The 27,648-nt window shown below is 37.1% G+C and overlaps 1 protein-coding gene across 1 annotated transcript in view; it reads right to left on the bottom strand.

Moving 5' to 3' along the window:
* Positions 1 to 1,555: 1,555 nt before the first annotated feature.
* Positions 1,556 to 27,648, bottom strand: part of LOC114662748 (ubiquitin-conjugating enzyme E2 R2-like) — a 40,238-nt gene continuing 14,145 nt past the window's right edge. The window contains exons 3-5 of the mRNA XM_028816397.2: positions 6,743 to 6,840; positions 4,458 to 4,592; positions 1,556 to 3,926 (exon numbers count right to left, since the gene is read on the bottom strand). Coding sequence (XP_028672230.2) covers positions 3,719 to 3,926; positions 4,458 to 4,592; positions 6,743 to 6,840 — 441 coding nt within the window. The 3' untranslated portion in view covers positions 1,556 to 3,718. The remainder of the gene's footprint in view (positions 3,927 to 4,457; positions 4,593 to 6,742; positions 6,841 to 27,648) is intronic.

The raw sequence follows: 27,648 nt of genomic DNA, 5'->3' as shown, positions 1-27,648 counted from the left end.
GCTGAAAGATTATCTTCACGTTGCTATCGTTTGTGCAGCTGCTTCCTGAAACGACATGCTGCACGGTGCTTCGCATACTTAAAAGCTCGAAGGGCACATATTGATTTTTGACTGAAAAACAAACTCTGTCTCTCTCTCTCTCTCTCTCTCTCTCTCTCTCTCTCTCTGCTCCTGATGGAGGGGGTGTGAGCTGCCGCCTTCAACAGCTTTGTGCCGCGGTGCTTCGCATACTTAAAAGCCAAACAGCCCTATTGATTTGTTTGCTAGAGATTGTTTTCTCTATCTATGTGACATTCTGTGCTCCTGACACGCAAACATATTTTCCTCTTCAAAGGAGTGCATTCTTTTAATTGTGAGACGGAACTGTCATCTGTCTTGTCATGGAGCACGGTTTAAACTTTTGAAAAGGAGACAAATGTTTGTTTGCAGTGTTTGAATAACGTTCCTGTCTCTCTACAACCTCCTGTGTTTCTGCGCAAATCTGTGACCCAAGCATGACAATATAAAAATAACCATATAAACATATGGTTTCTACTTCGCAGATTTTCTTATTTCGCGGGTGGCTCTGGAACGCAACCCCCGCGATGGAGGAGGGATTACTGTATTTCTTTTTTATTGTGATGGTCACACTAATAAAACATCTGATTATTTTCAAATTCATGTTTCACTGGTTGTTATTTTAATTTAATTATTATTAACTTTAATCGTGTTAATGCAGAGACATCAGGGTGACTTTCACAGGTGGACAGACGTGAGCAGATGAGGCAAGACATGCACTGGAGCCCAGAACAAGATGTGCAACCACAGGTCGCAGGCATCAAAATAGTCGGGCATGAATTAATCGTGACTAACCGGAAAAAAAAAAATTAACAATTAGTCGACTACCAAAATAATTATTAGTTGCAGCCCTAATACATACACACACACACACACACATACAATTACAGAAAAAGGTGAAATATTAGAGGTACTTTCAATATAAAAGCTGTAGGAACAGATTTCTGTTTTTGCTGTGGTATCAAATAAGTATCATAAAATTTCACTGGGATCGAATACAAGCAAGGCTATTAATCTGAAAATTGCTCCGGGGCACTGTACAATGGACTCCCAAAGGTTTTAAGAAAAATTAACATTCAAAAAATTCAAGAATTCTTGTACAATACATCTCTGCATACTTGTATACACATACGCAAATTATGGTGACGGTTTTATTAACATTTACGATGTATTAAATCATTAAGCTTTTTGCTATAGATTGTCATACAGTGAACCGATTTTACGCTCTTCTATTATGAGCCTCTACTTTCACGTCAATAGCAACATGGCTAATACACTAAGTCCAACATTTACTTTTCCATGCTTTTTCAAACTGATGAAAGCACCATATCTTGACAGTCACCTAAACAGACCAAGACCTCAGTTTGCTAGCTAGTCAGCTCAGAAGCAGTTTTGTGTAAGGAAAGCTGGACAATTAGGAGGATCAACAGTACCAACACACTTTATTTACACACTGAAATCTTCATCAAGGACTTAAGAAGTTAGTTCAACAGACATATTATAATAAAGGTCTTTATTTTCATTTTAAATAGCTTTACAAACAATAAGAAAAAACTAAAACAAAAAAAAAATACAACAAAGTGATCAAAGTCTTTCAATGTGCATACAACATATCAAATGTAAACAGCTGGTAATATGACAAGATTCCTTGGGAACTCCGAGATAACAGACAAGGAGATGGGTTGAATGAATTGGGTTTACAGTCCTGAGAGAGAGAATCTGATTATATACATAAACACACACTCAAAGTCTAATTATAATCTTGTGACCATCAGCAAGCTGTTTTGCAATCAGTTATTAATCTATTTCTTGGAACTGGGACCCACATTCTTCAAGACCAGCACAGTCTGATTTGGGTGACGTTGTGATCTCAATACGTACTCTGAAGTACTCAAAAGTAAATTTAGTTTCACATGCTGGTGTTGTGGCAACAACTCAACTATGGTGCAACACTAACCTTATGCCCAGCACATTACAGTTTTTCCTCCTGCAGGCCGTAAGCCAGACTACATTAATTTGTCAACAACAACTCCTTGCAAACTGTTAGAAGAAAAGTGCACCAAACATATGAAGGTCAAAAATGAAGAACGATGAAGAACGGGTCATGGTTATTAAAAAACAAAAAGATGCAAGACGGAGCAATAGCCTGGCCAGAGGAAGTGCAACGTGGTAGCTCATATCTCCTTTGTTGCAAAGCTGCAATAGGATAAGGTCAGTGCAGAGACTGGAACAGGAGCCAGATGATTTCAGGCAAATCAACAGCAGGCAATACCATAGATTAAACCAGGGTAGCATTGTCTTGATTATACATAATCTTGAGTGGCATTTATAATCTGAGCACTGAAAAAAAAAAAAAAGTAAACAGTACAGCAGGAGCCAAATGGTGTTGAGAGGCAACAAATATCAACATGCAGCCCAGCCACTTTCAGGAAAACAGCCATACAGAAGAACATAAAAGCTGCTGAGCACAGTAATCACCATAGCAGTCAATATCAAATGAAAGAAAATAAATATACAGAAGTATGCTATACCTCCATAAGAAGTCCATCATTTTTGTGAGCTTGGACATGCTACTCATTAATATATTAAAAAAATGATAAAACTAGGGCAAGGCTGTGGCAATCAACTGATTAAAGCCTAGTCTTACAAACAGTGCTCCTTTACACAAAGGGAGTTTACACCTAAAGCAAAAAGCCACCAAAAAAAGGGCAGGATAAAATCTCACTGCCCAGCCCCAAGGTTTAGAGATCTAATGGCCACCTCTAAGATATTTTATTAGCATTCTCTCTTCTGTCGATATCCCATCATCAAAATCCCCCACCCCACCAATGATCATGATGTATGCTGCACTATTCAAATGATAAACAGGACCAAAATTGATGTGACAATTTGAATGGCACTTACACAATTAGGAAGGCCAAAATGTTAAAACAAAAAAGCAAATTATAACATGGATGCAACACTTAACTCAACTTTGTATTTTATACTTTACTCATGATAATGAACAAAAGGCAGAGCCGCAATAAAGATCATTCTTACTGCCTGCTAACACCTGCATTCTAAAGGAATTTTAGCTACAAGGAAAGACAAGTCTAATTACAAATACTGTCCTTCAACCAGCAGTCAACAAATGAAGGTTTGTGTTTCCTTTAATTTCAAAGCCTAATTGAGATTGCAAGATAGATATGCTTGGTTAGTTATCACCCCATCCAAAATAAAATAAAACCTACACACTAAACATTACCTCCCCCAACTTAACGTAAAGATTCTGCAAATTCTGAATGCATAAAGTCATAAGAATCTTCAGAAAATGACAAACAGGAGGGTTTGCTTACACTGGAGAATATGTCCAGTACTAAAAGAGCATGCACAAAAATGTCTTCAAAGTGATAAAGCACTGAAATCAACTTTTCTTTTTTTTTCTTCTTCTTTTTGGTGGGGAAAGGAACAGATTTTCATATCCGAAAAAGGCAAAACTTATCCAATGTTCTTGTGTCCATAAAACTGTACAGTTCCTAGAGAGGTTATGGGGGAGAGGGATGGGTGGGGAATATCTGCAGTGATCCAGGTGAGGCAGAGGGTGTTCTTTTTTGTTTTTTTCTTTTCCAATTTTCTTTTTCATTATTTACTGATTGCACACACCAGTTCCCCCTCCCTTTCGTCATGACTCCTCTGTCCCGGAGTCATCTTCATCATAACAGCAGTCCTCCTCACCCTCCTCCATGTCATCATCATAATAGTCGTCATAGAAAAGGTCTGAGCCCTCATCCACCGCAGGGGCCTTGGTTTGAACACAGTACTCTGCCAGGGTAGTGGGCACTTTCACACCATCACGATCCGCTTCTGCTTTTGTGGCCAGAACCTGCTTCCTAAATAAACCAAAAGGATGATGATTTAGCTCCAGAGGGTGAAAATAGTGAAATTGTATATACAATAAATTGAAGGACATGTTTTTAAGTAGGTGGTGTGTACTAAATTCACAAGCAGGTAGGAAATATGTAGCTCCATATAACTGCTCTTTAGCAATAAAAAGGGAAACATTTATGGAGCCATTATATCAAACAAACACATGTTTCAGCACACTTGAGTCCATAAAGCATTAATCCATTCCAAAGCATGCAGAATCTTATCCCATCTTGCTAGGCTATATGTAATAATTTAGCTAGCCATAAACACAAGATCGTCCACACACTGCTACATTCTGGAACTTCTACAACTGCACTGCCTACTTTCAAAATAAATCTACAGGGAAAACACAGAACATAAATTCAGTCTATTCAGGGTACGTTTCCTTAGATTCTGAAAGGCATTTCAAGGTCTATGCCTATACATTTTCTCACTTTCTTTGCTTCATTGTTAGAGATGAATGGATCACACAGTACAATGCAAGATATGCCCACCTGATAATTTCTGCGTATTCTCTGTCCTTCCCTTTGCTGTCTCTCCATTTTCTGTACATAACTGACGAGTCTACATTAGCTGGGGAGAATGTGTTGGGTTCATTGAGAAGAGAGATGACACTAAGAAGAATTGTTCTGTTAGGGGGAAAGCAAGATCATTTTTTAGCATGTGACTTGATAAGCTTATGTGACAAATGCAAACAGTCTATACATATCACTCAGTCATTTGAATCTGCAAAATTCTTTGATTAAAAACAAACATTCAGAACTTAACATTTTATTGGTTTACTCAAATAAAACTCTGCCTCTGAGGTTCTCCACACTATCGCTTTTTGATTGTCGAATTCCCAACACTCATAAAAAGGTGGTGACCGTAAAAATTTTATTCTAAAGTCTAATGAAGGCATTTAAAAGCATTTAATAACAATCTCTTACTGCCTTAAACAATTATTATATATAAACTGTATTAGGAATGGAACAATGGGGAACTCAAATACTAACAACACTTCAAGGCTTACCAACAGAACCTTAAAACTTCAACAACCTATCAACAGAAAAAAAGATAATTTTACAAATCTTGGAAATAGAATAAAAAGGTCATTAAAAGTGATTTTTCCTAGACTTTCTCACTCATATATGGGGATGGATATTTGAGGCGCATACAGCAAGACAATGATATTTTTATATTAAGTACAATAAAGAACCAACAACAACAAATTGGATCAACAGTATACAGAACAATTATTATTAAAGTAAGCTTGAATAAATCAGACTCTGCAGCTGCATGAATAAATGGTAAAGTACCACTTCCAGTTAACGGAAATAGCCCAAAATTAGACAGAAATCTATTTTTCTTACCTAATACTACTTATATGCAAAATGTGGTTGACCTAAGTGAAAGTGTACTCATGTTTACATACACACACATTCAGACATAATTCCAAAATTCTATATTATTTATAGAGAAAAGCCAAGCAAAATGACACCTTTTATTGGCCAACTAAAAAGATTACAATATGCAAGCTTTCGAGGCAACTCAGGCCCCTTCTTCAGGCAAGATGTAACATACACCTTGCCTGAAGAAGGGGCCTGATTTGCCTCGAAAGCTTGCATATTGTAATCTTTTTAGTTGGCCAACTAAAAAGATTACAATATGCAAGCTTTCGAGGCAACTCAGGCCCCTTCTTCAGGCAAGATGAACAAGGGGCCTGAGTTGCCTCGAAAGCTTGCATATTGTAATCTTTTTAGTTGGCCAATAAAAGGTGTCATTTTGCTTGGCTTTTCTCTACATTCATAATGGCTAACACGGTACAACACCCTAGTACTACAGATATATTATTTATATGAATATGAAGTTTAAGACTGAGGCAGATTCTGCAGTCTACATGGAACAAAATGTATTGTAACAAAGCCCTTTAAAAATCTTAAGTCTGTCAATTATCTGAATCTACTTTATCCAAATTCAGGTTGACCAAAAAGCCTATTCTAACATCACTGGATGCCAGGCAGAAGCTAACCATACCAAATTATCACCCAATTTAAACAGTAATCCAAATTAACAGAAAACAAACCACTCATTTCTTATTTAAACAAAAAAAAAAAATGTACAGATAAGGAACATATCCAAACAGACAAATATAACCTCTATACAACAGAAATGATTTAACTGTTTTCTTTAATACACTAGATATATAATATTCTTGATGGGGTATTCCATTCAGATATACAAAATAACCACAACAAATCATTACATGTTGATTCAGTCATACTAATTCTAAGTTAATGACAGTAGTAACATCAAACAATCATTTCTGAAAAGAAACTAACAATGTGTTCTTTAGGTCCCAAATCTAGTCAGGTTATTAAATTCAGTTGGAGTACTCACTGAATAAATACTTCAAATAAATAATCAGATCCCTTTGATGAAATCTAGAACAACGCTAGACAGCAAAGTGACAGTTTGAGACTGAATAAAACAGAAACCGATATGCTTTTATAAAACTCTTCTAGATGTAACCACTGCAACCTATTTGAAAATGCATTCAGTTTGACTTTTGAAAATTGTCAGAAAAACAAAATGTTCCAATTAACATTGGCAAATGCCCAGAGCCACACTTACCTCAGAAACAATCAAAGAAGGAAAGCCTGACAAGTGGGATAAATGAAAACCACAAACGAAATGCCAACTCTGAACCAATAACCCTTCCCCCCCCCCCCACCCCCAAGCCCAACCTCAATAAGTTAATAAGAGAGCAAAATATAAAGTTTTCATATATCCAACTTACCTTACATTCTGCGTTGGATTCCATCTTTCTGATGGCAGCTCTCCACTCTGGGGATCATCAACAGGAGGATGCAAGATGGAAATGCAAACGTCTCCATTCTGTTAAGAAGAATGAGCTTTAAGAAAAATGCTCCATTTTCCAAGTTTAAGCCAGTACCACAAAATTATATATCCAGAGTTTACAAAATAAGCTTAATCTAAAAGGCTCATTGCCCCTAGAGAAATGCAAGTGCTACAGAATTCCCCTTGCTTCTCACCCCAGCAGCTTATTCTTGGGGTATGTATGGCTTTTGCAACAATCAAATTCTCCATTAGAAACTAAATCTTTACTAATGAAATTTGTAAATTAACACTTCTAGTTTCTGCAGTAAACCATGTCAGACTCCTGACTGATATTACCCAGGTATCACATGAAACAATATTCTCAAACTTTCTTAATCCAATCAAGTATCACAAGCAGTCCCAGCAGCCCTGAATAAGGCACGAACTACTCCATCACAGAGCACACATCACAGTCGGTTGCCAACCAAACCTTTCTAACAAACACTTCACACTTGCTATCCCTGCTACACCGGCAACTCCATCTGCACTCAATGTCCCCTAAACAGCAGAAATTCCCTACTTTTGCCAATGTAACTTCATTACTAATAACATTTATACTTTGAAAGTATTCTGCGTTCCTCTTGCACAATTTCTTTAAAGGTTGTACTCACCACCTTCAGACACCATTCATACCAATACACCTATTATGTACCCACTTATGACAAGAAATGCATTTAATAGTTTCACCCAGTATCTATACTGTACGTGCTGCAATTGATCCCTGATTCTTTTCTCTAGCACCAACACCATACCACCACGCCTCCACCATCAACCCCCCTTTATTACATGATCCAAAAGCTTAAAATGGCTGCCTTTTTCTACACTGAAATATGCACTCTGATTTTCTAATCAAAAACAATCATGTTACACAGGTCCGTCAACCATTCTACTCCAGCGACTTCCACTCCCTTCAGTATTTTCAATACCATTCTAGCTGGGCCTGAAGCTTTAGAACCGACAATTACCCTAACCTGCACATCTCTGCGGATGTGTGAGGAAAACCAGAGTACCCGCAAAGGAAGTACATGTAATTTCCACTGACAATGATTGGGTGTAGAATTTGAACATAGAGTATTGGATCTGCAAAGCAGCAATGCTAGTCACTGTGCCACCACATTGCACCTTATTATGCCCTTTTACTTTTAAGCAGTCACTTCATGACAGGGGCAAACAGGACCATTAGGTGGAAGGCACTACTAAGGCATGCTACATCTTTACAAGCCTGTATACACAGGAATAAAATTAAAACTATTACTCATTTGAAGAAAACAGTAACCTAATTTACAGAAGTGTTTTAGCTGAAACAGTTCTCTACCCCTATTCATTTAATCTGCTAGACAGAGTGACGTTATTTACCTGATAATATTTGAACAAGACACAAAGAAGAACATTACTTCTATGTATTTTCCACAGTTTTTATTGTCAGAGGTTTAAAAGGGATCGACATGCTGTTGAACCATCTTCTCTAGATTGATCTTACTATCAGTTTCAAGTGGCACATTAGTACACCACTGTGTGCTACCAAATACAACAATTGTGATCCTTGTTGAATGAAGTCTTCTTTGTAGAATGTGCAAGCTATATTCATAGGGGCTTCTTCCACAAATCTAATTTTCTTAAAACAAACATTGTTACTTTCATGTAACAAGCAGCGTTAAATTGAGTGAGTCTGTATTAACATGACCTGCAAATGGTCTGATATTCATTCAGGAATTGCAATCTAGCTTGCACCTATTTCTGCCAGAATAGCCTCCAATTCTCTAGAGATCCAATGCTGGAAAAAATAGGTTCATAAAAAGAATAGATAGTCAGCATGGTCACTTGCAAATAAATTAAATTAACAGCAGCTAAAACAAGAGTTGCAGGCAGATTATCAATGTACCAGACACTACAGAGTAGAGAGCAACCAAGGGCAACACTTGTCTAAGGAGCTTGTCCTGCTCAGACAGGCTAAGCAAACTCAACCTCTTCAATATAATGTATGTGTGTGTGTGTATGACAGCGGAAGAGAGAGACATTTTTTTTTTTTTAGAAAGAAGGGTCCAAATGTTCAAAGGCATTGATCAAATACAAATAAAAATCCTGTCAGTTACACTGCAAAGGCTACATCTGAGAATACTGGTACAAAAATAATTAACCATATTCAACACTGAAACCAGGAAAGCTGCAGAGATTGGAGAATGCAAAGATGAGGACAACAGGGGGATGAAGGAGGGGGTTGGCTGGGTGGTGGGAAAACAACATCCTGGGACAGTCTGCTATAAGCTAACCAAATGACCTAGACAGAAGAGTGAAGTCCAATACAGTAACTTATACAACAAAAACACATGGCATTATAAAAATCACTAATCAAGCAGCTCAATTTCAATAAACCCACACTTCACTATTTTCATATGCAACATTATACCTGTACAGGAATCACAAATACCAAATTCAGTTACCGATTAAAACTTCTTTTCAACTCAGGAGCACCACTTTTGAAACATCCATCTCTTTACTGTTTTCCAGTTTTGCTCATGACCCAGCAGGGATAAACAGATTCCCACAAACTTAACTTTGAATTTTTTTTTTTTTTTTTTACTTTGCAATCTACTATATACTGGATGTGTAAATGCAAGCACTGTCATAACCATCACAAAGGTGACTTGGAACAGCTTCAGGAACCTTTTTCAATTTGTTATGAAATAGAGTACCCAGGAATTATCTGCTGCTTTGCAGATCACGTGAATAGAAAGATTTAAAAAAAAAAAAAACTAATAATAGAAACTGGTGATATCCTCAGGATTTTCATTAATCAATAACAAAAACCAACATACAGGATCAGAAGAAAACAACAATTTGCATTATGTACAACATGGTGGCTGGTGATTCTGTTCGGATGAGAGATTTGTGTGCATGTACATTCATGGGCACTGCAAGAGGTTTTTTTTTTTTGGTTTTTTTTAAAAGCAAAAACCTCAACTCTTTAAGGGCTGATGTCGACTTTTGTCAAAAGGAGGAGATGACGATGGTAATTGACTGTAAACAGTGACAAAATCGTTATGTTTTAGTTGGACTCTCGTTGCTAGAAGGAAAGTTAGCTTCATTGGTTTGACCGAGATTTCTGGCGCTCATGTGAGTAGTAAGGCGCAAACAGCAAAAATGGTACTGACATAATGGTGAGAGATCAAAGTGAATGGGTAAAGCAAAATACTCCTTGGACAACGTTTTGCCTATTATCACTGAACTGGACTATGAGTTGTCGGACACCGATTTTGATACAAGTGATCGAAAACGAATGAGGTTCCAGCTTCAGCTGACTGGTCCCCAGCTAATCATGGTGCTGACAATGTTCACCAGGTAGGGCTGCCACTTAACAATGGTAAGAGATAGAAACCAGATTGCAATGCACTGTGACTTTGCTCAGCCACGCGAAGACAGCCTGGCAGCAAGCCTGCCGTACATTCTTGACAAACTAGCAGCCGCAGCAACAGACGTTTTATGTGTGGAACCACTGCTTTTCAGAAACTATGTTTTCTGGAAAAAATATTCAGCCCTCAAAGAGTTAAGGGAATCAGAGCACTCAGCATTAGTATAACAAAATCTAAAACATCTAACTCATTAATTTGGAAAGGAAAAAAAAGGGGTTATGGTTTAAATAACGCACATACATGTAAACACTAAAACACTAACTCACCTATGGATTTCTCAGACACTACCTGGATGACTAAACAAGACCAACAAAATTGTACCTACACTCCACTAGCTTTACAAAGCTCAAAAAAATTGTTTGAAAATGGTTACGGGCTGGATAATTAAGCATATACTTGTATTAATTGGGATTACATTTTGAATGTTGATATGCTAATCATTAAAAGAGATTATTGCATTCCATTTAGTAGTCCCATTCTCTCAGATCGAGCTTACCTAGTTACAAATTGTTCTAAATGGCAAATGTGTTGCACTCAAGCAGGGATGCACTAAGAGTAGGTGACTGACGAATCAGAGGCACTCGCATCATAAGACTACATGCTAAATGCATTTTTAGAAGTCTAATCCCAACCACCACATTTTAAAAAGTTTGAATGCATTTTTCCCGTCTGCAGAAGCTTCTTGAAAAATTGAGTATAAATAATATTGAACCTAGATTAGCCAATACTTTTTCGGTGTCTAAGTACCAAAATGAAAAGAACCATATGTAATTTGGAAATATTTTGTTTTCAAAAGTATACTATGCAAACTGTTAAACTACTACATGCAAACCTGAATACAGTCATTTAAAATTCAATCTCATAGTCCTCATTTCGAAAAGTGAACAAAAGCTTAGCAGGTAATACTAACATTAGGTTTGCAAAACAGTTAATACCATTTACCCTAATGCATATCCTTATACAGCTGGGTATCGAAAGCAAAATCAAATTGCAGTAGTCATACTAGTTTTACTTGTCAAAAGACAAGACTCCAATTAAAACTGTAACAAAGGTTTATGAAAAATGATTAACACTCAAGGCAAAAGAAGTCATGTCCTCCTGTAATTATCCTTCCAAAGTTATGTTGCCTTTACTTAATTCCAAATGTCAGACAAAACTTAAAATGTACCTGAAACAAGTGGCGCTTTGCACAACCAATTTGTGGTTGAGTATAACTATGGAAGCATATTAATGAGGAATGTATGCTGAAAAGCAGATTTTGCAAGGCCCCTTCTTTAAATGAGTTTGCCTTTCATTACAGTATTTTCCTCAAGAACAGGGTCGCCAGTACTCAAGGATTAATGAACAAATATCAGTTTGTATTTATATTAATGTTTAATCGCACTTTGTCAAAATTCTACTGTCTGCTTTGATTTTACATAACCATGCAACATTTGTGCAAGATGGCGATGACTGACTGGCAGGACACCTCATTCATAAGTGGTTAAAACAGTGAGTATGTTAGCAATAAACCCACAATTCAATCAAAAGCAATAATATTTTTCCATACCTAAGGATGTTTTCTTTCAAACAAATCATGTGTTGCCATGCCATATTGTCTGCTCTCTTTCATTAGTAAAATATGTAATTTGCACATGTGCTGCTAGCCTCAGTGTATACAGTACATCATATATGGGTGTATCTACTGTTCTCAAAGATTAAACCTACATTGAACCACATACTGTAAAAGATTTACTACTATGGGATAACTAAGTTTCAGATAAATGATACAAAAATGTATAGTTCTCTATGATTGGTCATTTGTAGGGCTGTGGTGAATAATTTCTAATACAAAACAGTTTTAATAATTACTTGCCTAAGCATACTAAATTATTCCAGTTAGTTTATTGAACAGTTTTGTGTAACAGAAACAATGCCCAACAACTACCAAACACCATCCCCAAATCCAATGGGACAGATACATTTGGGGAAACCAATACATACCAAAAGCATCAACAATTATGCAAACAAATATTAAAAAACAAAAATAAAATGGCTTGGCTTTTGTGCATAATCAGCACTGTTATAGCTCATATTGGGCTCAGAAGCAGAGCTGATTCATGTGCATTATGCAGCTGTTACCTGTAGAGGAGGAATCAACAGTGTGTGTGTAGATTAGGCTTTTAAAAAGCAAAGGATAGACTGGAAACATGCAAATATGTATATGAGAGTTATCTAATTTATCTATTTAAATGTTTAAAAAATGTTCCATTTATGAATCTGTGTAACCTCCACAAAAAGACTGAGTATAAGCGCAAACCTTGGTCCAAGCTTTGGTAATAGCAGGAGGATCCACATGTGCCATCATGGCACTGCAGATGGTCTAAAATGAAGCAGCCAGTCTTGTATTCAACCAGTCAAAATGGGCAAGTGTCACTCCTCTCTTCAAGTTGCTACACTGCTTCTCTGTAGTGACAAACATTAAGTTCACATTCTTGATGCTTGCCTACAAAGTAGTCTGTGTGATGGCACCTGTGTATATGGAGACATTGGAAAGGTGCTATTCTACTCACCCACTCGGGTCTGCCAGTGAAGAGCATCTGGTGATGGTACCTCTGTGTGCCATCAAATCTCAGTCAAGACTCTTCATATGTATCTCCTAGTTGATTGAATGGGATGCCCACATCTATACAAAATGCTGACTTCTTCAGTATACTTAAGCAAATGAACACCCTACTGTTCTGTGAATATCAAATTATCCACAGAGCAAAAGCATGAACATCTGTCATTGTTAACTGATCGTTTTGTTATGCTAGCTTCATAGCCCTTCACTTGTGATGATCAACTTTTGCAACTTGTTCAAATGAGTCCATAGACTTGTGTAACTCAATTATCTTGACCGCCTTTGTAAGTCACTTTGGATAAAAGTATATTCTAAGCAAATATGTAAATATAAAATAAGTCTCTTAACATTCAGCCCAAATAAATGGAAATTAGCATAATTAATTTGCACAGATTGTTGCCTAGTTTTTACTGATTACAGGATAATATAATGTTAGCTAACCGATTAGAAAGAGAGAGAAAAAAAAAAAAAAAAAAAACACCACCAACATGCCATACCTTCTTTGGGGGAAACATGAGTGAGGAATAAGAAATTGTTACACTCTGTTACATCTTCTCTTTAGTAACTCAAACATGGGTTGCGCCCACACCGCACTGTTTCAGGTCAGATCTCTCTCCATGGGCGACAAAAAAAGCTTAAAAGCAAGCATATTCGTCACCAGGGACAGGGCTAACCTACCAACACTCTGTCTCCCACCTAGACATGCACCTCGACAGCCTCTTACACTTCATGGATGGACTTACATTAGCAGACATCAATGTAAATAGTGTCTTGTTCTGGACATACTTCTGCACTGAGTGATGTGAATGAAAACATGAACACAGCAAAATGCCAAGAATGACGCCGAGGTGTAACCTCATTCTCATGTTAGCACAATACAAAATTTAATCTCATTCTACACTTGTAAAACTAGTTTGATTTTAATTGTTCATGTTATTCTACAATTTGAAAAGTTACTGTATATGAAATAATGTGTGCAAAAATATGGGACAAAACACATCCAACATCAATTCAATATGGTATGCAGTATTATAAGGGAGGAGTGCCAACCCTACTGGTGCATGCAGTTGAGGTTAATTTTCAAGAAAAAACAGGAAATGATCAAGTGCCAGTGACCCACTACTACTATTAATACATTTGGACTCATTTATCACTACTTCATTAAAACTTTGTGAAGTGTGGTCAGTTTAACTGCCTTAAAATAATGCATTTAGGAGCTATGTTATAAAATTAAATCATAGTAACTTAAAGCATCAATCAGCAGCTCAGCTCATCTGTACTACATGTTACATATATATTTCTTACCTTTTACACACAGCTGCAACAGCTAATTTTTACACATCGTTACACACAAGCTTCTGTAAGAGTGCATGCAGATTGTTTGGTCAATATGATTTAACACTTGAAGTTTGTATTATGGAAATGTCTTCTTTGCTATGCTTGACCTGTATGTACTCATTAGGTTAACGTTGATGCACTGCGGTGTTCAGTTTTACAGCTCAAACGTCATGGGTTCAACTTGCATGCCAAAAATGTGCTGTTTGGGTAGAGTGAGCACTGTGTGCCCTGTCTGGGGCTGTTTCCCATCCCACACCCAGGAATGCCAGGAAAGGAATTGTCCATGGAAGAAGCTGGAATGAAAATGTATGTTTGTACTTCTCTGTGTGACATTCAAAGAAAAAAAGCAATAAACCAATAATACAAATAAAAACACTACACTTCTATGAGGCAAATGCAAGAGAAGGCAGGAGAAATCTGTGAACCACAAAAAAAGCATTACAATTTGTACAACAGATTGTTTGACAGGACAAGATACACATTTCTTTGTAATGCTGTTAACTGCAATTTATAATCACAACTATATCAAAGGCAATAATCAATTATAATTTTGTCATAATCATGCCACTCATACTGTACATTTACAAGAAAATGTGTTTTGGACAAACCAGCTTTTTGAGTGGTGGGGAGGATGGGGGAAAAAAACAAAAAAAAAAAAAAACACACACTGAACAGGTAAGGTAGCAGCCTCAAGATATCTGTCAGCACTACTTCAAAATGGCAGTAGTTAAAATTCTCAGATGTCTTTTTTTGTTGGTATTGTATTACTGTCACTATCCTGAGGAAACATGCAATTAAGAATTTTACTTAACTACATACATAATAAATTGAATCTAAAATGCAATCTGTGACCATAAACACAATCATGCTAATGTATCTGTTCAGTTGATATCCTCTGTTTATTTGTCATAAGCAACACCATCCAAAGGTTGATAACAATTGATTTATTCATTCATCAGTAGTTACTTTTTATTTTTTTTATATTTTTTTTTTTAACTGTTTAAGAAAAAAAGGCCTGTTTAAAAAGAAAAAAAAGACCTTACCTACTGTTTATCTTATAGGATACTGTAGGTAGTAATTTGCATTTTTTTTTTAATACATTTGCACCATTTGTTAATTTTTTAACTGCTTTATATGACACTCCGGCCTCCAATATACTTCCATGCTCCAGTACAACCATCTCTTCACGTCTCTGCCGCTCACGTTGTGAAGAGGGGGACTGAATGCACCCCAAGGAGACGCAGTCGCTCCTCCGAAACCCCCTCTTAAAACGGTGATACAATGGGAAACAGATTTTTTTTTTTTTGCCACTGCATGATCTGAATCTCGCGTGGCACACTTGTCATAGCACCTATGTCCTATGTCCATATATTTAATCTCACTTTTACCTTTTCATCAATATCGCATTTAATTTTGATTCCGTGTTTGGAATTACATCGTGAGAACGAAACGTATAACTGCCCATGAGTGAATATCGTTTCTTTCTCTCTACAAAAAATGTGTCTGACAATAGCATTCACACAAATGAGAAATGACTGAACCGTGTGCGTAGTTATGTGGGCAGGACTTTTCCAAATCTCTTTGCAGAAGCTCTTGTCTCGCGGGACTTTAAATTTTCTCTCGCAGGATTTCACTTTCATCAAACAACAAATCTTTTACTTCTCACGGATACGCCTTTTCATTGGGAATACAACTTTTTTTTTCCCCTGATGGCAACACAAATTAGATGATCTACAAGTCTCCGACTTAAAGTTCAAATCCGAATATATTCAACCTCTTTTCGCTGTTCCGTTATTTCACAGAGTAAATTTGTTTGTTTGCGCTAATACAATCTTTACTATCCTTTTTATAAGACTTTTGAAGTTTCATACTTCCATTATCTCTAACCTGCTCTGCATCTAACCTGGTCTCCCCTGGTCTCCTTCCAACCTTCCAAGATTTTTTTTCTTTTTTTAATAATAGAGAGAAAGCAGGGGCGGTGTGAGAAAGTTTAATTTACTCCAGTCCCAAAACCTTTTTGACGATATTCTCAGAAAAATGAAAATCAAATGTTTTAAAAATCTTTGTTAAGGCAGAAAGAGAGCACAAAGCAGCCATGGAATTAAATTAGGTCATTATCAAGAATTTGTTTCCATTTAATAAATTGTTTGCTCTAAAAATGTCAGCTCTACAGAAAAAGAGTTTGAGTCCCTTAAGTTAGTTACATCTCATTATTGTTTATTAAGATTTCTGAATATTAAAAGTACATCAAAGTAGTATGCTTTATTAGCAGCAGCAGTTGAGTACTAATTAAGAAAGAGGCAGGAACTAAGACCAGCGGCCACTCTTTCCCCACAATCCGAGTTCCACACCCCCCAGTTTATTTTCCCTTCTGGCACACTTTGATTCTGTCCTTCTCTTGTCCATCTCTCATTCTCTCTAGCTTTCATTTTGATTAAGTCAACTTTTTCCAGAAAACAAAATGGTCCTTTTCCCTTTGTAAACTTTAATTGATTCACTTTCTCAGAAACAGTTGTGTGAAGTCACATACTTCAGCATAATCCTAGGAGACATTTACATATAGAGATGGGAGTCCGCACTGATCAGCGCGTTACTGTACCCACTACACAACAAACCATCTGGATTGGGATCCGAATGAGCAGGTGACACCTCAGCACCACACTGGAACAGTGTGAATTTCTTTTTTTTTTTTTTTAAATGGCGGCTGTAGTGCCAATCCTGCCACCAAATTCTAAATTTTCCCTGCTATGAATGAGATTCCATAATTACAGACAGCAGACTCTCAGTGGGACTACCACAGCATACAAAATGTTAGGCGTAATCCACTGTATTTCATGTTGTTAAATTAGTCTTGTGCCTGATCACATTCAGACCATGTGTCAAACAACTCAAGGGTATTTTGTACAGATGTTTTGGTCCGCACCAGAGTAAAGCAAATGGACTTCACCATTGTTCAACAGAAATGCTTTAGCAGTGCTTGAAAACAGATAACCACTGAAACAAAATTTTAATATTGTGGTAGGCTCAGACGTCCAAGGACTCACTCATGTGGCACTGAAAATTACAAGTATTGTTTGGCAGACGTCTACTTCATTCATTTTGGACCTTCTATTCAAATGTCACTTTCTACAGTTGTGTTGCTCTGTTGATTGACATCTTAGTACAGTAATGTAAGGTACATCTTAAACATATAAGTAAAGCAGTAGTGGTGGTAGATCAGTGTTAGAAATAGTTTAAGGGGAAATTTTTGCTTCCACTGATTTAAATCAATAAATCTTGGTGTAATAAAAATCCTGAAAAAAAAAAAATTTACCTTAACAGAATAGTAAAAGCAACTTATGTAGTCCCTTTAATAAGAGCAGAAATTAAAAACTAATCAGTGTGTGGATTCAATTTGCTTTATTAAAAACGTCAAATCAAAAAACACTTGCCATTTTTCTAACAGGTAAAGATCACTGCATAGTATTTACTGTTAAGTAGTAGTGTTGAGTCTTTTTCTCTAGCAGATTATGTGGTACCTATACACACATACAGTGTATTGAATTGATTGCATCTGCTTTTCTTGCAAAAATCAAACTATCATCGCAAATCTCTACTAATAACCAGAAGATCTATACAGAATCAGGAGAAGCCTGTACTTTGTTGGGAGGATTTTAATATAAAAAGAATTGTTTGTTTTTTTTTGTTTTTTAATTGCCAATGTAAGCAAGATAATTTAAAGTATGAAACTCTTAAAACTTTCCTATTTAAATTATGGAAGTAATAAGCAAGTTAACCTACATCCATTTCCTTATTACAAAAATATACCTTGAAGGCATATTGAACGGACATCAAGAGACTGGTGCACCCTTACCTCATTTAACTGCAAAGCAGATGACTGCAAAAAACGTCACACACCTGGGTGTTAGGGAAATTGGTAGTTGCTTCAATGAAAAAATATTTAGTCAAAAACAAGCCTGCCTTTTCTTTCAAATTGCTTTGATAAAATGTTAATGAGCTTTGCTGCAGTAGAAAAGTCCTCCTGGGAGATTATTTGACATTGGGGATGACGAGCTCAATCCAAACAGCTGAGAATTGCCTAACCCTTTTTTTTTTTTGTAACCACCCTTTCATCATCTGAGAATGCATTTTCCATGATATTCTTTAACTGAAAGCAGTGCAAGTGCATGCCAGAAACTGAATGGTGCAAGTCAGAATCCAGCCTTAAAAAGGATGCCAGTTCATCATAGAGTACGCTTACCCTACATACACATACTATGACAGCCTTAACATACACACTGTGCTGCTGAACAAAATGTTAAGTGATGGAATTAAATTGGACATAATATTCCATTGTCCATGTATTAAATTTGGAACTAAACCAGTTATTATTTGACAGTCTAGAAGATATCACTACTGCCATCCACATACACCAAAGCCAACACAAGTGTGAATATACACTTTCTTCATCTATCTAGTGTGAATATACACTTTCTTCATCTATCTATCTATATAAAGGAGAGTTGGGATACGAGAGACTGTTTGTGGAGGGATGGAGAGTTAAGGCAGGTGTTGGAGTCACGTGATCATCTCCCCTCCCATTCACCTCGTTTCATTCACTTAATTTCGCTCCGAGCTGACGCGGTCTTGCCGTTCTTTTCCCTTAATGTTTAGTCCTTTTTCCTTTACTGATTTACTGTTTAGTAGACGCGCTACTTACTGAATAGTATTTTTTCCTTTAGTGTTTAGTAGACGTGGTGTGCGAAAGGAGAGTTGGGATCCGAGAGACTGTCTTTGTGTGTTTGTGGAGGGATGGAGAGTTAAGGGGGGTGGGGGAGTCACGTGATCATCTCCCCTCCCATTCACCTCATTTCATTCACTTCATTTCGCTCCGAGCTGAGCTTCACAGCTGACGTGGTCTAGCCCTTCTTGATTTGCTCTTCACATGGCCAACTATATGTTGCATGCTCAAGAGTAAGCTCAGCGCACAGCTTGGTCATATTACAACCGGAGGGACGAACTGACAACATGGTATACAAAGAGATCCTTAACAAATAATTATTGGTATATTTTCCCTCAGTTTATTATTTAAAATTTTAAAGTAGTACTTCGCCACTGCGAAGCGCGAGTATTTTGCTAGTATTGCATATAGCCGTCTAAATAGATTTACTTCTGCTTAGGGCCTATTTGCACTGGTAGTGCAATACGATTAGTAACACTAATACTTGTTGCAACATATTAGCAGTCGCAAACAAAGGTAGTAGTCCCTACTGCTTTATATTATTTGGTCTGATATTTATTTCATCATCTGTAACGCTATAGTTCTATGAAAATGGAAGATCAAAATATATATAATGTTATGAAGGATTTCAAAAGTGATATTTCACATTTCAATTATCTGCCTAGGTTTTGTATCAACACCAATTTCAGGATAAAGTGGGTTTGGAAGTTAGATGGATAGACCTCCATTAATACATGTAAGTCGCCTTCGGGTGAGTAAGCGGAGTAGATTTTGCACATCAATTCTTGCAGTGTTACGTATTTGTTTTTTTTTTTTTTTGGAAATATATTAAAGCTAGACCTAAATATTTACATACAACTAACTTGCATTTCACCAGAAATGCTACCACATTGTTAGTAAGCTAGCAAAAAATAAATAAATTGAGCTATAGAAATTAGAGTAGAGCACTACACGTACAGAGCAGATTGCCCTTTGACAACTGAATAAAAATCCTAGGTGACCTGGAAAATTTAGCCTGATTTTTGTCAGAGTCCTTTAAAAAAAAAATTACACTAACTTAAAGGTTGTGTGAACATTGTTCACCAATTTACTCTTGTGGAGTTAAGATTTTGGTCTGAAAAGCCATGCATGTCTACATAACCAAGATGTGCAGAACATTCGACTGGACAAACTCATAATGGAGAGACACTCACAATGAAGCAGGGAATAAAGTGAGCTATTCCAACAATCACTCCCAACTCCCATCACACTACTAAAAAGGGTGTCAAATTACCAAAAAAAAAAAAAAAAAAAAGATTCTAAGGAACTGCACCTTCCGAGATTAAAACAATTAGTGTCCACAATTTTACCAAAATAATAATGGAAATGCAAAATTTAACAGCACAACATGCCTCAACAACCTGCAATGCTACTTGTAAGTCCTTCTAGAGTCTGGAGCTGTACTACAGAAATGAGACACCATTCGCCCATGAGTTACTCCGTTCTTTAGTGCTTTGGTACTGATGCTCTAAAATGCTGTCTTTCGTTGAAAAGTAAAACTTAACAAAAATTAATAATTCAGAATCCATTCACCTTGCTCTCTTAGAGAAGTAAATGGCTCTCCAGGAAAACATAATACAGTGATCCCTCGCTATATCGCGCTTTGCCTTTCGTGGCTTCACTCCATCGCGGATTTTATATGTAAGCATATTTAAATATATATCGTGGATTTTTTGCTGGTTCGCGGATTTCTGCGGACAATGGGTCTTTTAATTTCTGGTACATGCTTCCTCAGTTGGTTTGCCCAGTTGATTTCATACAAGGGACGCTATTGGCAGATGGCTGAGAAGCTAGATTGCTTACTTTTCTCTCTCTCTTGCGCGGACTTTCTCTGATCCTGACGTATGGGGATTGAGCAGGGGGGCTGTTCGCACACCTAGACGATACGGACGCTCGTCTAAAAATGCTGAAAGATTATCTTCACGTTGCTATCTTTTGTAAAGCTGCTTCCTGAAACGACATGCTGCACTGTGCTTCGCATACTTAAAAGCTCGAAGGGCACGTATTGATTTTTGACTGAAAAACAAACTGTCTCTCTCTATCTCTCTCTCTCTCCCTGCTCCTGACGGAGGGGGTGTGAGCTGCCGCCTTCAACAGCTTTGTGCCACGTGCTTCGCATACTTAAAAGCCAAACAGCCCTATTGATTTGTTTGCTAGAGATTGTTTTCTCTATCTATGTGACATTCTGTGCTCCTGACACGCACTCCTTTGAAGAGGAAGATATGTTTAAATTCTTTTAATTGTGAGACAGAACTGTCATCTCTGTCTTGTCATGGAGCACAGTTTAAACTTTTGAAAAAGAGACAAATGTTTGTTTGCAGTGTTTGAATAACGTTCCTGTCTCTCTACAATCTCCTGTGTTTCTGCGCAAATCTGTGACCCAAGCATGACAATATAAAAATAACCATATAAACATATGGTTTCTACTTCGCGGATTTTCTTATTTCGCGGGTGGCTCTGGAACGCAACCCCCGCGATGGAGGAGGGATTACTGTACATACCACAGAAACCTCCACAATTCTTCATGGAAGGGGAAACTGCACAGTACAAGTATGTTTGACCTAATGTGATGCCCAAATCCATTATTGCAGACCACTGCATGTGCACTGTAAACCATCTTTATGGTAAAATACATTTTTAATAAACTAATTCTGCATTAAAACTAGCCAGGAAAATATTTCTGTAACTAACAAAAAGTAGCTCCCACAAGTTTCTTCAAATTGCAAACCAACATTCTAACAATGTCAAGGACTTGGCTTTTTTTGTCCACCGAGTCTCATAGATAGGCAGATGCTTTTCCTTCCAATTTCAGCATCACCAATGTTTCTCATGAAACATCAGCACATTAGCAGACATTTCAGTTAAGATGACTGCTCAAACGTACTTCAACAATCCCCCTTCCCATTCTTACAATGATTGGTACTATATAGTAGTAATTAGGTCAGCTGAGCATCTATTTATGTTTAATATTAACTGCTGACCACATCTGTGTAGAACTTACAGCCATAAACAAAAACATTTCCAAACCTTATCTAACTCACGTGACCTTTGTTAGTTACCTGCAACTCTACAAAATTACTTTGAAATTCATGTTTATAAAGCAGAAACCGCGAAGATAACATTTGACATTCATCCATAAAATTACCTAGGTGGATATGCAAACATTTTATAAATGAAACTGACATCATCACTATTTTGAGTTTTCTTTACAATCTGAAAAGTTCCTATAACTGCAACACTGCATGTGGCCACACACCCTAACTAAAAGACCAGATATGCTGCAAAATGCTGCCACTGAGAACAGCTTTTCAATGGAATCTCTAAATTGTGCTGCTGTAAGCTTTTCAGGGACAACCATCCGTACATGAAAGGAATATTGTTCCACCAGCCTTTGTCAGCCATGAATTAGCCATTTAGGGGGGGGGGAAAAAAAAAAAAAAAAAAAAAAAAAAAAAGGAGGAACCCAGCATCTGCCTTTTATATTCCGCTTTGCTTTAACAATGGAAAATTCAGTATGAAAAGGCAAACTCAGGAGCCTTTTAACAGGCATCATGCAAACAGCAGTAGCATGTACCACTTAGATTTCTAGTGAACCAGCTTGAGGTGTTAAAAATGTAACCAATAGGTCTGGTTCAATCTTCAGAACTAATTTTTCCTCCACTGGACCAAGACTGTAAAAATTGGATTTCTCTCACCAATACCTCAACATCAACCAAACCACCCAGAGATAATCACATTTGTTGGAATCCTCCCCCAAATTGCACAGCTTTATGCAAGTGCCAGGCTTCAAGAAATTATGCCTAATATTACATTTAAAGCTGTTCCACTAAAAATCAACCCACCTGTTTTATCCATCCATTTCCCTTGTTTTAAATCGAAACATCGGGCCCTTATTCAACCATATTCATATTATACACAATGGAAAACCATCACCTCATATCACAAAAAGCGAACAAGACCAAGCTGCTTTTTCCTCAAAATCTGGAGGGGCAACCACTGAAATGGTTTTCCACATTTTTAAAAACCTGCAAGATCGTCAGCAGTACACTTTTTAAGCACTTGGTATATTTCACTTCTCATCAACAAGCCCAAAGACATTTTTCTTCACATGACACACTCCATTCTGCATAAACATCTTGGACAGAAATAGTACCCTAGGTTCTTGTCTATAAGCCGGACTCATGTATAAGTCGGAGATCAAAAATCATACGAATTTTTAAAATAAAATCGTATCATAGATAAGCCGAACTCATGGATAAGCCGAACGTACTATAATCTATAACTAATAGAAGGGAGGGAGGTCAGTGGTCTCACTCGCACCCATTTAATTTCTTTAAGGGGGGAGAGAGTGTGAGATATTGGCGTCTCTCTCACTCCCCACATGGCGCGGTTGGAGCGGCCGCAGCGCATTCTTTCTGCTCTGGGCGTCGCCGAGTCAACACGTGCGTGTAGCGGTCATTTAAATTGTGATTTTATATGTAAGCATATTTAAATATATATCGCGAATTTTTTGCTGGTTCGCGGATTTCTGCGGACAATGGGTCTTTTAATTTCTGGTACATGCTTCCACAGTTGGTTTGCCCAGTTGATTTCATACAAGGGACGCTATTGGCAGATGGCTGAGAAGCTAGATTGCTTACTTTTCTCTCTCTTGCGCTGCCTATCTGTGATCCTGACATATGGGGATTGAGCAGGGGGGCTGTTCGCACACCTAGACCATACGGACGCTCGTCTAAAAATGCTGAAAGATTATCTTCACGTTGCTATCTTTTGTAAAGCTGATTCCTGAAAAGACATGCTGCACAGTGCTTCGCATACTTAAAAGCTCGAAGGGCACGTATTGATTTTTGACTGAAAAACAAACTCTCTCTCTCTTCCTGCTCCTGCTCCTGACGGAGGGGGTGTGAGCTGCCGCCTTCAACAGCTTTGTGCCGCGGTGCTTCGCATACCTAAAAGCCAAACAGCACCATTGATTTGTTTGCTAGAGATTGTTTTCTCTATCTATGTGACACACACACCTTTGAAGAGGAAGATATGTTTGCACTCTTTTAATTGTGAGACAGAACTGTCATCTCTGTCTTGTCATGGAGCACAGTTTAAATTTTTGAAAAAGAGACAAATGTTTGTTTGCAGTGTTTGAATAACGTTCCTGTCTCTCTACAACCTCCTGTGTTTCTGCGCAAATCTGTGACCCAAGCATGACAATATAAAAATAACCATATAAACATATGGTTTCTACTTCGCGGATTTTCTTATTTCGCGGGTGGCTCTGGAACGCAACCCCCGCGATGGATGTATAAACCGGACTTATGTATAAGCCGATATTCTATTTTTTCATTTTCACAACTTTTTTCCTTAGATAAGCAGCTTATAGACAAGAACTTAGGGTACATAGATATTTCCAAACTCACTCAGTCCATCAAATAAAAAACATCCTACAGGTTAAAAAAATGAATAAATCAAATTTGTAATTTTTCTTATTGATTACATAATTATATACCAAGAAAAAATATTATATTTTCAGTCATTTGTTTTATGAGGATGCTGGGTGAGATTTTTAAAATGTACTACTCAGTTTAAAAAAGTCTGAGTATCAACTATTAATTTCTGCAGTATGGGTATTGTTCTGGACTTATCCAAGCCATTCTAAAAATATATATATTTTTTTACAATTTTCTTCTTTTGCCATTTTCATATTTCTATAGAAAACAACATCTTTACAAATGTACTTTCAACCTAGAGAAGCAGTTTTCAACATATGTGGTACACAAGAGAAGAATGGTGAAAAATGAAGATATGAAAGCGGATGGTTGCACAGCAGCAAAGGTGGAGTCTCCACACTCCATGCTGGCATTAGGACTCCCCTGGGGCCGTGAACAAAGGCTGATAGATTTTTGTGAAACTAGGATTCCTTACAGGTGAGAGCAATTTTTCTCAATGCCTCCACCTGCACCGATGGAGCAGTCTCTCTCTTTCACTGGCACATGTTTAAAACAAAGATGAATGTTAAGTTACCTAAAATTGTACTTCACATTTAAACATTATTAATCCTCATTGGAAAGCTCTTGTTTCAGACAGAGTAACAAATGTTTGGTAACCTTCATCCTCCATCAAAAAATAAAAGCACAGACAGAACTACACTTAAAGTTATCAAAACTGGAACCTCAAAGATCCTTTATGCCAAGAAGCCAGTTCACCTTTAACTCTGACAGTCTTATCTGTTTGACCAGTAGTTGTATGTGAATTTTTTTTTTTACCTTCTGACAAATTCATTAGATATTTTTTTTTTTTTTTTTTTTTAAATCAAGAGTATGGAAATTTTAGGCTTCCTAATTTTTATTCCATATTAAACCACACTACTGTTCTTGCATTAAAATAGTTCTTTAAAACAGAATTTGGCATACATAAGTAAAATTAAGACACAAACTCTCATAAAATAAAACTATCTGTAATCTGTTGATAAAAATCGATAAAATTATTATGGGGCTACGGGGTTAGGTGTGTTGGTTGAGGATTAAAGTAACTTCACCTTTAGCTGTGCCAAGTAAGAGATCAGTACTTAGCAGTTTAAGGGCAAAAACAGAGGTAACTTCAAAATATTTTAATTCCTGGTGGCAGAATGCAAATGAAAAGATTTGAGAACACGGACCTTGAGAAATCCCATGCTGACTGATCACGTGTCAAGTCAGCTATTGGCAATTAAAACTATTTGCTTTAATTAATAAGTCTGCCATTAGAGATTATGCTCCGCTTCACAGTATTAGGGGTCCCTGACCAGATGGTACAACATTGTTCTTAGCTGCTATATAGGAAAAAAATGAGTTAGACCACTGTATTACAGGGTGAACTTACTCAAATGGAGAACATGTAAATGGTCTGGTAGACCCCTAGTGTCTTAAAAATGGGTTTGTAACACTTGACAGATAGGCATTAATTAATAGAAAATCTTCCACAGGTGTTCATTAATTCTTTTGATTGTAGCATTCCTTTCTAGAGCATATGCTGACAGCTTAAAAAAAAAAAAAACACACACACACACAAAGGACAAATACAGCAATGTTTACATAATGACTAATACTAATCTAGTGATGGATTGGTACTAAAATTTTAACTTCAGTATAGACACCAGCTCTTGGACCTCTGTACTGGCACATAAACGGTTCTGAAGTAAATAAGTTAACTAGATCCAAGAAACCCCATGGTCTCACATCTGCTTCGTTTCCCAGTATGCTCTGCAGTACTCAATATGGACTTCAGATGCATTAACAAAAACATCTGAGTGAAGCGAGAATACATTCTTGTGAGTGTGGATGACCTACATGACAAAGACTTGCAGTTCAGATATTTCTGCATGTGTTCTTTGCACTTTGATTACCTGCTGCATCATATTCAGCCCTTCTTTCATCATTCTGGTACCCATGTAACCAGCCTTTCCTGGAAATGTACCACTCTGGATACACAGCACTGCATCCATAACACCATGTAGTTAGAAAAAAAATTTCACGTGCAGCAAAAACCAGTGCACAGGAGCGTGCTTCTGTGTCAGACATTTTCACTTCACACCCCAGCGCAGGAGGAAGAGGAGCAGCCTCCTTCTGTGGACTATCCAGTAAATATTTATTATATATACACACACACTCTCTTGCAGATTGGGGGGCTGGTGCTTTCCCTTTTCTGTTCTGATCGTGCTTATAAATGACAGACAACAAGGTGCTTGAAAACTACCATTCACTTTTTTCACTGTGTGCAACACACACTGTAAATGGATAAGAGGTCCCTCCTCACACACGAATTGCAGTTTGGGCCCCTTGGGGATTTATCAATAATGTGTATATTGTCAAATTAATACATAGAGAATTTGCTCCAAAGTAAGAGTACCAATGGGTGTGACAATTTACATTTTAAAGTTAGCGTAACATTATTACCTTAAAATATGTAACTAAGTGTTGCTGCTCAAAGCAGTTTCTACTTTGCACGCTACTCCCTTAAAAGCCCTTCATTCAAGCATTACAAACATGACTACAACCCAAATGACCAAACATTTCCTTAGATTATCAGTGCAACTTCTTTACCGATTACAATCATTTTTGGCAGTAGATGGCAGAAAACATTTACTGCAAAAGCAGAGGACAGTCATCCTTTTAGAGATACAGGACACAAACTACTTTACATGCACGGATTACGTAAATAATTTATAAATCTTTAATAAGCTCAAAGGTAATATAGATACCATATTCCTACCCACAAACAGAAAGGTCTTTTACAAATCTAATAGACATTATTTCTCTACTCCAGTAGTTAAATTTAGTAAAGTGAAATAAAACTAAAAGTGAGAAATACAAATATTAACGTGTGATGTACAAAGTGAATGGATTATGACAGACTTGTCTGACTGTACTCTAGCAATTTGTGCCTTATTTTATATGTTCAAAAGGAAGTGGAAATCCTGTCATTTGTAAACACATAGATATCTGAAGATACAAAGTCCTTGAGTCATTTGAGTATTAGACAGCAATGACAAGATCACCCTTTTGGAAGCACCTTCCACAAATTGGACTATTTCTTAAAAAGACTTTTGTGTTTTTGTTCACTCATGACACAGATGGTCTGTCTCAAAGCGAAGTGTTACTTGATGTTGCATGAGTGTGGTGTCCCCACTAGCAATTTTTACTCTGCCTTTTATACTGTAAGCACCG

This window comes from Erpetoichthys calabaricus, chromosome 12 (genome assembly GCF_900747795.2).
Source record: "Erpetoichthys calabaricus chromosome 12, fErpCal1.3, whole genome shotgun sequence".
Lineage (NCBI taxonomy): Eukaryota > Metazoa > Chordata > Cladistia > Polypteriformes > Polypteridae > Erpetoichthys > Erpetoichthys calabaricus.
This window is presented reverse-complemented; position numbering and strand designations above follow the sequence as displayed.